The 14234-nt window shown below is 46.1% G+C and overlaps 1 protein-coding gene across 4 annotated transcripts in view; it reads left to right on the forward strand.

Annotated features, from left to right (window-relative positions):
* The window catches only part of LAMA1 (laminin subunit alpha 1), a 136173-nt gene that overhangs the window by 76774 nt on the left and 45165 nt on the right, over positions 1-14234 (forward strand). For all 4 annotated transcript variants that reach the window (XM_021096069.2, XM_084964184.1, XM_084964183.1 and 1 more), the window contains exons 26-34: positions 471-656; positions 1181-1308; positions 2102-2222; positions 3261-3398; positions 5867-5988; positions 8674-8760; positions 9053-9246; positions 10107-10249; positions 12958-13047. In XM_021096069.2, coding sequence (XP_020951728.2) covers positions 471-656; positions 1181-1308; positions 2102-2222; positions 3261-3398; positions 5867-5988; positions 8674-8760; positions 9053-9246; positions 10107-10249; positions 12958-13047 — 1209 coding nt within the window. The remainder of the gene's footprint in view (positions 1-470; positions 657-1180; positions 1309-2101; positions 2223-3260; positions 3399-5866; positions 5989-8673; positions 8761-9052; positions 9247-10106; positions 10250-12957; positions 13048-14234) is intronic.

The raw sequence follows: 14234 nt of genomic DNA on the forward strand, positions 1-14234 counted from the left end.
TGTTTTAAAGATGACGAAGCATCTTTTCTTTGGCTTGGGTCAATTTAATAATCCATGATTAAGTAGAATTAGAAGGAAACACATTTCAAACAATACACTCCATAGGTGATGTATTTTTAAGGTACAAGATTTCCTTCGAAGGGGAGCAAACTTAGAATAATTTTTTTTTTTTCTTTTTAGGGCTGCACCTGCAGCTTATGGAAGTTCCCAGGCTAGGGGTCAAATCAGAGCTGCAGCTGCAGGCCTACGCCACAGCCACAGCAATGCCAGATCTGAGTTGTGTCTGCGACCTACACCACAGCTCACGGCAACACTGGATCCTCGACCCACTGAGTGAGGCCAGGGATCCAGCCCATAACCTCATGGATCCTAGTTGAATTCGTTTCCGCTGAGCCCCTATGGGAACTCCAGAATAAAATATTTTTAACCCTTGCCATATCAGAGAGGTGAACACCTGTGCTTTCCCACAGCTCATGGCTTACGGCGGGAAACTGCGGTACGGCGTGGCCTTCTATTCTTCCAATGGCCTCGGCACCTTCAACCTGGAGCCTCAGGTGCTCATGAAAGGAGGCAGGACCAGAAAGCATGTCATCTACGTGGATGCGCGGGCCCCGGAGAACGGAGTGAGAGAAGAGCAGGAAATAGGGATGAAAGAGGTGACCGAGCGCTCTTTTCACATAACCCCTCCCGCTGGGAACTTTGCCTGAAATTTTCCAATCATGAAATCGCTGTAAAAAGACAGTGAGCAAGAAGGCCTTGGGATCAAAATTCTTAGCAAAATTCCTGAAAAGATTCAAATTTTATAATCTCAAGAAATGTAGATTAGGTTTATGGTAATTTCATGCAAGTTGCACCTTAAAGCTTTTATCAGGGTCTCAGAGTTTCAACCTTTATGGTTATAAGGGACTCCTTGAACTTGGAAAGTGTGTGTTCCTTCCTCCAGCAGGTATTTCCCGATGCTTCCCTGTGGGGCTGGCACCTCCCAGGGTGACTTGGGGTGGTTGATAAGTGAGATGGCGCTGATGCTGCCCTCAGGAGGTGGCAGGAGAGCTTCCTTAGTTAAACTTAGTGTCCCGCCCAGGACTGGGCTCACTGCTAGAGAAATTTTTGTAAGAATTAAATCTGTATGCCTCTGAGAAGCTGTACCCTAAATTTAATTGACTGGGCTTCTCCTCCACAGAATTTTTGGAAATATTTTAACTCTGTTTCTGAAGAACCTGTCACACGCTCAGATTTTATGTCGGTTCTTAGCAACGTTGAATACATCTTCATCAAAGCATCTTATGGTCAAGGGTTACAGCAAAGCAGGTACATGGAAACTTCTAGAACTTTTAAAAATATGTTTCTTATAAAAAAGCAAGTGGAAGGGATTTGTCTTTAATAATATATATATTTCTGTTCCTCACCAAAACCTTATTACGTATTATTGTTTTATGAAATATGTGAACACAACATAAATTAGCCATCTCCCTTGTTCATGTGCATATAATATATACATACATGATGTTGATATCTTTTATGAGGATAAAATATCAACAACAAATAAACTGCTATTTTCTGCACTTAAACTGCAATAGCCATTTCTTTGTAACAATGCATCAAGAATGCTGTCACTTGGGAGTTCCCATTGTGGCTCAGCGGGTTAAGGACCCAACATAGCATCTGTGAGGATGCAGGTTCAAGCCCTGGCCTTGCTTAGTGGGTTAAGGATCCGGCATTGCTGCAAGCTACGGCTCAGATCTAGCATCGACCCCTAGCCTGGGAACTTCCATATGTAGCAGGTGCAGCCTTAAAAAGAAAAAAAAAAAGAATGCTGTCACCTGCTCATCTAGTACTTATTCTATAAAGAAAGCCACCTAAGTTATGGCTAAACTAGGACTTCAAGAGTTTCCGCTGTGCTTCCCCTAACATGATTTTTAAGGTCTATAATGTTAGCTGAGGTTCTACTCTGTGTTGACTACTGTGCATTTAGTCTTTTTCTACCCATTTCCTTTATAACGATGAGTAGGAACTGCTTTCAAACAGGCAGGAAAGCTCTGGTGCGAGCAAATGTTATTCTGTAATGTGCCTTTTCTTCTCACACTTCTTAACGGTTTCACAGAATCTCAAATATCTCGTTGGAGGTGGGCACAAAGGCTGAAGAACTGCACCCAGGGTGGGAGGCAGCTTCTCTTTTAGAGAAGTGTATCTGTCCTCCTGGCACGGCCGGATTCTCATGTCAGGTAGGGACACTCTGGTTAAAGCCCATTTCCTGGCTTGGGTTGGGAACATGCTTGTGATAGCCGCTCCAAGTGATGAACAGAACTGTGTGTATCTATTACATCGTGTCTCCCTTTTAAAAGATTACATGCAGGAAAATAGACACCATCCTGACCATTTTTCTAAGGTGTCCAGGTCTGCAGCCTTAAGCATCCTCACGCTGCTGTACCGCCAATCTCCCAAATTCTTCATCTTGTGAAAATGAAAGTCTGTGTTCGTTAAACACTCGTCCCCATGCCCCTCCCCCAGGCTCACTCTTCTACCTTCTGTCTTTCTAAATCTACGACGCTGGGCCACTCGTTGCAGTGGAATTGTGCAGTATTTGTCTTTTTGTGGCTGGCTAATTTCACTGAGCATGATGTCGTCAAGGTTCGCCCATCCTGCAGCAGGTGTCAGAATGGCCCTTCCTGCTCGGGGCTGAATGATATGCCACTGGATGGATGGACCACATTGTGTTTATCCAGCCATTCAGCAGGGGACACTCGGGTTGCTTCCGCCTTTGGCTGTTGTGAATCATGCTGCTGCAAACATGGGTGTAAATCTTGCTTCTGGGTGTAAACACCAAAGAGCTGAACGCAGGGTCTTGGGTTGGGAACATGCTAGCATTCAGCTCTTTGGGGTTTATACCCAGAAGTAGAATTGCTGGATCCTGAGGTAACTATTTGATGCACCTCCGTACTGCTCTCCACAGCACCACACCTTCCTACACTCCCACCAGCAAAGCACCAGGCTTCCAGTTTCTCCACATCTTCACCGACACTTGCTGTTTTCTGTTTCTGTTTCTTTTTTCTGTTTTTGATGGTAGCTGTCCTAATGGGTGTGAGCAGGTATCTCATTGTGGTTTTGATTTGCATTTCCCTGATGATTATTGATACTGAGCATCTTTTCACATGCTTGTGTAGTCATTTGTGTATCGTCTTTGGGGAAATGAGTGTTCAAGTCCTTGGCCCATTTTCTAATCAGGCTTTGGGTTCATCTCCTCCCCTTTTGCGTCCCCTCAGGACTGCGCACCTGGTTACCACAGAGGGAAGCTTCCAGAAGGTGATGGCAAGAGACCCCGCCCTCTGCTTGCTCCCTGTGTGCCCTGCAGCTGCAACAACCACAGTGACGCCTGTGACCCGGAAACTGGGAAATGTCTGGTATGCTTGCTGTGGGGGTGCTCCTGATCAAGCTCCCAGAGTTTGCATTTCTGCCTCAAGGTCCTACCAGTTCCTTGGTTTAGAGAGTTTAAATTTCTTTCTTTTTTTATTTGCATGTATATTTCTTTTGAGAGTTTAAATTTAACTCAGAGTAAGTTATACATATGTTTCCTTCAGCAAGGCCTAGCTAGCTAGCTAAGTCTCATATTGTTGGTGGCAATTCGTTTATGAAAAGTTACTCCTTTGAACTTGTTTATGGACATTAATTTGGGGTTTAGTTAAGTGTCACTTGTTTTTACTTGCGGTGCTAGTGTTTGCAGGCAAAGCAAATGAGGACTCTGTCAGAGAATGTCAAGGGCCACTTGGAGCTTTTATTTATTTATTTATTATTTATTTATTTTGTCTTTTTAGGGCCACACCCATGGCTGATGGAGGTTCCCAGGCTAGGAGCCCAATTTGAGCTGTAGCCTCTAGCCTACACCACAGCCACAGCAACACTGGATCCAAGCTGCATCTGCAACATATACCACAGCTAATGGCAACGCTGGATTGTTAACCCACAGAGTAGGGCCAGGGATCAAACCTGCATCTCCATGGATACTAGGCAGATTCGTTTCGCCTGAGCCATGACGGGAACTCCACTCCAAGCTTTTACAACGAGTTAATGCTAATGATGAAAATACGTCTCTCCGTGTGAAGTATTGCCCTTTCTTGGCACTTGTTAAAAAGTGCATGTTCTCCCGGAGGTCTTGGTGTGCACCTGCTTCCTGGCCACCTTCCCCGAGACCTTTGGGGACACAAGGAGAGCTCTGATCACCAAAAAGGACCAAGTGACCCAGACAGAAGTCTTGCGGCCTTGACTGGGGGCAAACTCTTGTGCCCAGTATTTTCCTTAAGCTGACGATGCCTTATTGATCACATAGAATAATCTGATATTTTCTCCCTACTCCTGAAACCTCGTTCTTTAATATAACTCATATGGGAACATTGATTCCTTGTCTAAATTGTGCCAAGACCAACTTGCCTCAAGTAGAATAACTCACTGAAGGAAAACTAGGAAAAGGAAAAGGTAGATCACTCTTTGAGCTGCGTACCATGAAAGACACACCTGAAGCCTTAGAGATCCTGGCTGTGGCCTGATCACAGGATCCAGGGCTCCTCACTTCCCTCCAACCAACATTAGAGCTGTCTTCCTTTTCTTCTATTCGGAAGCACCTGTCATATGTGGAATTTAAAAGCAGTTTCCACTGGGAAACCATTAAGCCACAGCAGTGCACCAGTGAATTTAGAAACAGAAGCACCGCATGGTTTTTCTCAATTAAAAAGATATGTATTAACCTTTGGTGTCTCCATTAGATATCTGGAATTTAAAAAAAAAAAATGATTCCAGTCATTCAAGGTAAAATGGACTTAGTGACGATGCAAATAGCTCCAACACGATTAAAAAAAAAAAAAAAAAAAAAGAAATCATTCTTTCTAATCAGCTCATGCTCCAGGCAAAAGTAATACAGAAAATGAGAAAAGCTCATTTAGGGATTTAAGGAGAGCTGATTTCAGGCAGTGAGATGCAGTTAGCTGGGATGGTCCCTTGGCCAATCACAGGGACAAAGGTCACAGGGGTGGCTGAAGACATTCGTCAGTTCTTTCGTGCGGCGTTGTTCCTTGGCGCAGTTATTTTAACAAGATTAGGTGCTCCTGGAACATTACATGATCCCCAACCTTTCCTGATCCTGGTCCAACAGGACAAAGTTCTCAGATCAGCAGCTGACCTGTCAGTTGATACCCAGGAAAGAACACAGCCCACTTAACCCACCGACCATTTCCTGAATCCTCTGTCCACTTGGCCATGTGTGATCACTGAGCTCCCACGGTGCACACATTCTTGTTTGGTCCCTATATATTTTAGATCCACATTTTAAGGCTCTGAAAGCTGGCTGTCCTGCATGAATTCTCTATAAGAAGAATGTATCAGTCATTTCTAGGCTGTATTGGATGCTGTGGTCTTCCCCCCACCCCACCCCCATCTTTTTAGGGCCACACCAGCGGCACATGGAAGTTCCCAGGCTAGGGGTCAAATCGTAGCTGTAGCTGCTGGCCTATACCACAGCCATAGTAACTCGGGATCCAAGCCTCATCTGCAGCCTGCACCCAAGCTCATGGCAATGCCAGATCCTTAACCCCTTGAGCAAGGCCAGGCATCAAACCCACATCCTCATGGATACGAGTCAAGTTTAGTCCCACTGAGCCACAATGGGAACTCCAGGATGCTGCAGTCTTGTAATGAATGAAAGCCATTAGAGCTGGCCATGTTTCCAGGATTTTTAAAATGTGAAGAAAAAAGGTCACCCTTCCTTGAAAATTCAAAAAACGTCAACTGACATGAACATGTTAGTGCTTGGCTATTGCCAGATGAGAATAAGGTCTAAGTTTCCCCTTGCTTTCCTCCCCCTTTGAAACTCGGGCCCCAGAACTGCAGCCACAACACCACTGGTGACCACTGCGATGTGTGTGCCCCTGGGTACTACGGGAAGGTGACAGGCTTGGCCAGCGACTGCTCTCCGTGCACCTGTCCTCACGGCCTCCCTGCCAGGTGAGCTCACGGGTGGGCTGGTGCCCGCGCCACCAGAGGACTGCTTCCACTGTCAGCCTTGTTTTCCAGGGTCTCTGCATGCTTTATCTCAATGAATATTCTTCATGTGTGGAAAATTCATTCATTCTCCCAGCATTTGAATCTTTTCAAAAGCAAAGTTCATGTGGGTTGGTTTTGGGTGTTAGCATGGAACCAATTAGGGAGTGCCCATTGTGGCTCAGTGGGTTATGAACCCAACTAATGTCCATGAGGATGCAGGTTCAGTCCCTGGCCTCACTCGGTGGGTTAAGGATCCGGTGTTGCCATGAGCTGTGGTGTAGGTCAAAGATGTGGCTTGGATCCGGTGTTGTGGCTGTGTCATAGGCCGGCAGCTGCAGCTCCAACTTGACCCCTAGCCTGGGAACTTCCATATGCCATGGGTATGGCTGTAAAAAGAAGAAAAAAAAATCATTGAAGGTATGCGAAAAAAAGAATGGAACCAATTAAAGAAAGGACTTTCAGGCTTTTTTTTTTTTTTTGAACACTAATTTAAGCTCCAACCTATACATCCAGTGTGCCTAGAGAGGAATTCATATTCATTTTATGAATAATGACATGAAGAATTCAGTCCCTATGTAATGTAAGGAAATGGGGTTAAAATTATATATGTCAATGGCTGGTGATGTGCAGAAATGCTGCTGCTCAGTGAGGAAACTAGGGTCAGGTTCCACCTTGTACTCAAGGTGCTTGAAGGGAATTATCTCTACACAAAAAAAGAACCAGGAATTTTAAGTGAGGATTGGAGTATCCGTGGGTCCTCTTTGGTTTTGCAGAAAATGATAAGTAACATGTCTTTTATTGCTTAAAGTACTTGACAAGACTTTGAACAGATATATATATTAAATACCAACTTTGGGTTTGCTAAAGCGAAGTTTTCTTCGCTAGTATCCATGAGAATGCAGGTTCGATCCCTGGCCTTGCACAGTGGGTTAAGGATCTGGGGTTGCCACAGGCTGCAGTGTAGGTCAAAGATGAGGCTCGGATCTGGCGTTGCTGTGGCTGCAGTGTAGGCTGGCAGCTGTAGCTCCGATTCGACCCCTCGCCTAGGAATTTCCATAGGCCTCAGGGATGGCCCTAAAAAGCCCCCTCCCAACAAATCTGTATATAAAATTTGAATCATCAATTCCACTCTTGTAATCTAGCCTATGGAAATGCTTGCATATGCGTGTGAAGATGGGCATTGCTTATATTCACAAAAAGTGGGCAGGGTACTGAAGTACCTACCTGCAGAGGATTGATTACATACCTAGAGTGTCCTGGGGTATATGCTTAAGTGGAATAGTGTACCAACCCTGGGAACAGAACAAGGCACATCTGTATGTACAGTATGGGGGAAATGGCCAGGGGAATTCTGAAATGGAATACATGACCTGCTGCCATTTGGGGAAACCTTCATATCCTGTGTATGTGCATATCCACAGCTCAGAGACTGCACGAGCCCAGAGAAAGGTTTGGATGGATATTCACCCACTCTTCTACTTTGCACAGTTCTATACTGTGTGCACGTTTCACGTCTTCAGTCAAAGAAGGTCCATGGCACCCCCACGGCCCATGATCATAAATTAGGGCTTACACAGTTTGGAAGTGACTGTGAGGGTGTGAACGTTCTGTGTATGCTGACATCTGAGAGGCCCTAAAAGATGGGCTTTGCCTTCTGCTTATTTTGTGTTTCCACTGAAGTCCGTCCCTTTCATATTTAAGGAGGAAAAAAGTCCGAAGTTAAGTGGGGCCAACTGCAAACCCTGTAACTCAGACTGGAAACGTCCCTTACTGGCCAGATGTCCCATTGGTATTTTAGTGGTTTGCAAGTACCCAGCTGAGCCTCTAGTTGGTGATTTAAAATGTAGAAGCAGGAGTTCCCTGGAGACTCAGCAGGTTAAGGATCTGGTGTTGTCACTGCTGTGGCTCAGGTTGCTGTTGTGGCGCAAGTTTGATCCCTGGCCTGGGAAATTCCTCCTGCCGTGGGTGCAGCCAAAAAATAAAATAAAATGTGGAGGCAGAGCTTGTTGAAGAAAAAGGAAGACGCTCAAAGCTGAAGTCCCTGAGCAAGGAGGTGGCATCTGGGCGAATGCTTCTTAGTGGCTCTGTCCTTCTGCTGCTCTAGCCCATCACGTGACTCCCCACCTTTCCAACTCCACCTTCACTCTTGACTCTTCTTTCCCCTGCTTTGCACCCTTGACTTTCATTGTCAAGGTTACCTCCTAGCTCGCTTCTCGCCGCTGCTTCCCATGTTTGGTCTTCATCACGTGAGCTCGCTCCACCCACCTTTTCATCTGGCAAGTCAAATAGTCACTTAATTCTCAAAATAAGCCCCTTTCTTGTTTGGCCACTAATTAGCTGTCCTCTGTAAATCAGTCACCCTCCAGCACTCACATGGTTGTCACTGGACTGGTGTCCATCGATGACTATTTTCTGGGTACAAGTGATGCACCCACTTGTATTGATTGCATGTTTCTTTTCCTTTTTTTGACCCAATAGGGTTTAAACCCTACAAAGCCATCCAACTGTGCAGTGTTATCACTTGCCTTCTAGAACTCCCCTGTGCCTTCTAGAACTCTCCTGTGCCCTCAAGGGTAATGAATGGCTATCCTAAGAAAGATTTGAAGTAGCATATCTAAAACTTCCCCAAACATTCCTTTCTTCCAGTTTTAGCCCCACCTGTGTCCTGGAAGGTGATGGCGATTTCCGCTGCGATGCCTGTTTCCCAGGCTACGAAGGGCGATACTGTGAAAGGTATGCCGGGCATCAGCCTGTGGAAATCTCTGGGCACATCTGCCCCTGATAGGTGTATAGGACGTATTTGCAAAGGTGATTAGGAGTCGGTATCAGCTCGGATGTACCTGGTGGACGTTGCAAAACACAACCTCCTGGGAATTAAGTCCTTGTGACTGCCTCGTCCTCTTTTTAGGAACTAAGATTTGGAAGGAGCTGAATGGGCAGAAGTGTGGGCTGTGAAGGCTGCTCTGGTGTTTTCTTCCTGCTCTTAACATCCCCCCCCCACCCCATCCCTGTGTTTCTCCTCCAGGTGCTCCCCAGGTTACCATGGCAACCCCCTAAGGCCAGGTGGCACTTGCCAGAGGTGTGACTGCAGCCCGCATGGCTCTGTTCATAGTGACTGTGACCGTGAGTCTGGGCAGTGCGTCTGCCGGCCAGGGGCCACCGGGCTCCGCTGTGAGGCCTGTGAACCGAGGCACATTCTGCTGGAAGGCGATTGCATGTGTGGGTATCACTCCCCTGGGGGATTAAAGACCATCTTGCCCTCAGATGTCCCCCTGTGGCGGTGCCCTGTGGTGTCACCAGGATGGAGAAGGTCCTATTTTACTTTACTCATAGACTCCTTTTGCATCTGCCCACTTGAGCTTGGTGCCTTTGGCGCGGAGGCAGGAGCTTCTAGGCTAACAGCATTGACCTCTGCAGCACTATAAGCAGCCCAGAGATGCCAGCTTCGTAGTTCAGCTGGTTGTTTCCTTTGGTGGAGCCCAGGGTCAGCCAGGGCAGAGGAATCACCTCTGTGGCTGGTCATCTGTGTCACCAAACTCCATGTATGGCCTCAGCTCTCAGCTGCTGTGGACAGTGTTTTCTTCCATACTTCTGATTTGAAGAGCAAGCATGTGAGGTGGTGACCTTGGTATGTCTCCCCTGTGGTTCCTGGGGAAGGTGGGCAGGGAGCAAAATCAAGATCATGGCTTCCAGAACTCTTTGGCTTTTATGTGTGTGCGTATGGTATAAGCAGTGTACGCCCATCACTTCCCCAGTCTCCTTCATTGTCCTGGCTGAAGGGGTCTACAGACTGTCTGAGGAAATGACAGAGCAGGGCCCGCCAGGAAATGCACTTGGCATTCACGGCCATTGGTCCAAGTCAAAGATGGGCACACATGCTGTAAATGTTGGAGCGGGGTTTCTCTGTGGCTCCAGGGAGTCACTGATGTGACCGCATCTAGGCGTGGACCCTGCTAACGTCTGAGGATGAGATGGGCTGTGTTCTCAAAGTCTTGTAGATGCCATGACAGGACACGGTGAGCACCTCGGGAAGACATTCAGGCCGCTGTGTGTGAACTTGAACGTCCCCTTTCTTGCAGCCTGTGATGATGACTGTGTTGGCGTGCTGCTGACCGACCTGGACCACGTGGGTGCTGCCATTCTCTCTGTGAACCTCACTGGCTTCTTCCCTGTCCCGTATGGAATTTTGTCCAACCTGGAAAATACAACAAAGTCCCTGCGGGTAGGTACTGGGCACGCAGAGGTAGACAGGCCCGAGTTGGGGCATGGGGGGTCGGGGGAGAGGTCGGTCGGGCCATAGGAGTCCTGCTGTCTGTCTTCCCGCCAGGGCCGGAGCCTCATTTCCAGTGTCCAGCCTGGTACGCGTCCAGCCTTCCCTTCAATGTGACCAGGGTCTTCCTCACCCATGTGCCAGCTCTTTTTGCTGTGGGGCAGCTCCAGTTGTTCAGGGGTCCATCCATACACGCCTCCCTATGCCCCTTCTGCCTCCTGGAATAAGACAAAGCCCACTTACCCCTGTGTATCACGGCTGTCCTCATCCAGACAGAAAGGAATGGGAACTCATCTTCTGTAATATGCTGGGGAGGAAACATTTTCTGTGAATGCATTCTTCTTTTTTATTTTTTTTAATTTTTTTTTTTTTTTTTTTTGTCTTTTCAGGGCCATACCCGCAGCACATGGAGTCTCCCAGGCTAGGCGTCCAATCGGAGCTATAGCCGCCGACCTCCAGCACAGCCACAGCAATGCTGGATCCTTAACCCACTGAGCAAGGCCAGGGATTGAACCTGTGTCCTCACGGACACCCATAGATTCATTTCCTCCGAGCCGAGACGGGAACTCCATGTCAACGCGTTATACGTAACTGGAGGTGCAGAGCACAAAGTTCTTCCTCCCTGGAACACTATCATAAAAATCTCTGGGAGTAAATCATAGTTTGATGATTTGGTAAAACCTGTGTTTTGTTCTGGGTCCAAAAGAAGGTGGGAAGGTCAGAAACTGACTTACTAGACAGCATTTTTTTCAAAATGGGAAAAATCGGACTCAATTTTATTTAGAGCCTATGCATTAGAGTTTGAGATATTTAATTCACTGTGTCACATAGTAATGAAAAGGATAGTTATTCCTGAATGCCTCTTTTAGATAAGAGCTTTTCTTAGACTTAAGGTTGCCTTAGGTGTATGTGTGTGTGTGCCTGTGTGCATTGGACTCCAGCTGCTTCAGTGGATTAATTCTCTTGTTAATCTCGGTCTTTCTCTAGAGATATAATGGAGTTAAGAAAGGTTGGGAAACTCTAAGACATGTTTTATATTATGTTTCCTCGAATGGAACAAAACTTTTTTGAAAGATAAGGAAAAAAGGAAGGAAAGAAACGTGTAAACTCCATTTCCCCTCCCTGTAGACACAATCAATAAAATACTACCTTCTGTCTGGGGAGTTTCCGTTGTGGTTCAGCAGAAACGACGCCAACTAGTATCCATGAAGATGCACTTTCCATCCCTGGCCTCATTCAGTTCAGTGGGTTAAGGACCTGGCATTGCTATGGCTGTGGTGTAGGTTGGCAGCTGTAGCTCCAATTCAATACCTAGCCTGGTGCCACCCTAAAAAAAAAAAACAAAAAGAAAAAAAACACCACTTCTGTCAATTTGGGCTCTAGCCCAAATACAATGATATATTTTTTTTTCATCAAGGGAGATAAACACTTGATTTCAATTTTATCTCTTTTTGAGTGATTTGCTCTCATTTAAACCACTTTGTCAATTCCTTCGAATGACCTCTATGTAAAGTATGTGGGAGGTTAAACTTGTGATCTCTCAACTGTTGTCTGGTTTCCACTGCTGAGCTACACGGTGGCTTGGGCAAATTCATGACTGTCCTGACCGTGAACAACAATCCGGCCCCTTTCAAGGGTCATTATAAGGTTTAAATAAAGGCATACAAGAAATTAGAAGAGCGTGGTCATAAATTAAGCGCTTAATTGTTAGTAATTATAAAGGCTTTTCTTTACTTAGTACTTGTGTGTTTTAGCTTATTGAGCATTTTTTGAGGTGTTAGCAATTATTTAAAACAGATGTAGTTCTGCTATTGAAATTAAACCAGGCTCGTCCAAGAATTACAGCAGTCGGGTTCTGTATAACATACTAGACTTTAAATCCATATCTGTGTCGGAAATGCAATGCAAAAGATGGATGGAAACATGTTGCTGTGATCAAAATTTAAGTCAATGTGACTCACTTTCTTTGCAATTTTTTAATTTATTTTTGTCTTTTTAGGGCTGCACCCGTGGCATATGGAGGTTCCCAGGCTAGGGGTGGAATCAGAGATGTAGCTCCTGGCCCAGGCCACAACCACAGCAACATGGGATCTGAGCTACATCTGCAACCTACACCACAGCTGACAGCAATGCTAGATCCTTAATCCACTGAGCGAGGTCAGGGCTTGAACCTGCATCCTCATGGATGCTAGTCAGATTTGTTTCCACTGAGCCATGATGGGAATTCCTCATTTTCTTTTTTTTTTTTTTTTTTTTTTGTCTTTTTGTCTTTTGTCTTTTGTTGTTGTTGTTGTTGTTGCTATTTCTTGGGCCGCTCCCGCGGCATATGGAGGTTCCCAGGCTAGGGATCTAATCGGAGCTGTAGCCACCGGCCTACGCCAGAGCCACAGCAACGCGGGATCCGAGCCGCGTCTGCAACCTACACCACAGCTCACGGCAACGCCGGATCGTTAACCCACTGAGCAAGGGCAGGGACCGAACCCGCAACCTCATGGTTCCTAGTCGGATTCGTTAACCACTGCGCCACGACGGGAACTCCCCATTTTCTTTTTTAATGCAACTTCAGAGAAAGGAGACTTTGGGTAATTACAGGTGATTCTTAGTTAAGAACCAGAAATTTTCTTTTGAAGCATTATAAGTTGTTTTCCTCATTCTTTTAGGACTCTTTATTACAAGGAGGTACACAGAAGGAACTGGCAAAAATTCGACTTGAAAGTGTCTCAGAACAAACACAGGACCTGCAAAGGGAGGTAAGTTCCTCACATGAAGGGCCCTCTCCCCACCCGGCCTTCAGGAACCATGGTCCTGGGGCGCCTAGAAGGTTCTCATTGGATCAGGGCAGCCGCTTCCTCCCAGCAGCTGGGCTTCGGCCACTTTCTGGTCACATCGGTTGGTTCTGATGCTGCCAATTTCCATGCTTCTGTGGGAAGAGGTTCTGGACTTCATCCTGTGGTCTTTCTGCTGAGAGTGGAGCTGGGCCCTCACTTCCATCATCTCTCAGTTTCTGCTGTGAAACAGGGATGGGGGTGAGAAGACGGCCGGGGTCCTTCCTCAGCTCCCTCCTCCAGGCCCAGCCCCAGGGCAGCACAACTCCTGCTCCGTATGGGCAATGCTCAGGCTACAGCTGTGTGGTTCTGATGCTGGACTTTGAATGACAGGAGACTTGGCTTTGATGTCAGTGGGTTCTTTATTATTATTATTTAGCCCACACCAGATGAATGGTTTCTAGAGACCAAAAAAAAAAACCTCATTTGCTGATGAAAGGGGAGGCCTATTGTCAAATTTATAATTTTTACTCATAAATTTCAAGTGTGTGTGTGTATGCACATAGATTCCCATGTATGTACACAGATGTGTATGGCAGTGTATCTATTAATCTTGCCTGTCTCTCAACTTCCACACACATATAATCATGCGCCCTGAAATGTGTCAGCGTGGCTCCTGTTAATGTAGAATTGATGATGATTCGGGAAAAGTTTAAGGATTTATGTGTAGGCTTTAAAGTAGCTCAGCAAGCCAACATTTGGTAGGAAGTGATAAGCCGATTAAAATAAATTCTATCTATTAAAGAAGACTTTCTTTGCATTTTGACTAGAAAACACTCTTAGAACCGGTCTGAGTAACTTCACATTCTTAGAAATTATAAACAACTTTTCTTTTTACAAATTAGAACATTCCTAATAAAAGCAACAGCTGTGGAGTTCCCTGGTGGCAAGGGGGGGTTAAGGACCTGGCATTGTCACTACTGTGGCTCAGGTTTGATTCCTGGCTTGGGAACTTCCATGTGCTACCAGTGCCCTGGGGCCTAACAGACATTGTCACATATTATCCTCATAGTGTCCTGTGAGGCGAGTGTTATTATTACTCTAAGTTGTTGAGGAGCTAGGAGGCATTGAGTCCCAGGTCTCCAGCTTCGCAGAGTCAAGCCCTTTGCCCA

This window comes from Sus scrofa, chromosome 6, assembly GCF_054392235.1.
Source record: "Sus scrofa isolate SSC_HxYL_T2T_F1_AM1 chromosome 6, Sscrofa_HxYL_maternal_Yorkshire_Landrace_v2.0, whole genome shotgun sequence".
Taxonomy (NCBI): domain Eukaryota; kingdom Metazoa; phylum Chordata; class Mammalia; order Artiodactyla; family Suidae; genus Sus; species Sus scrofa.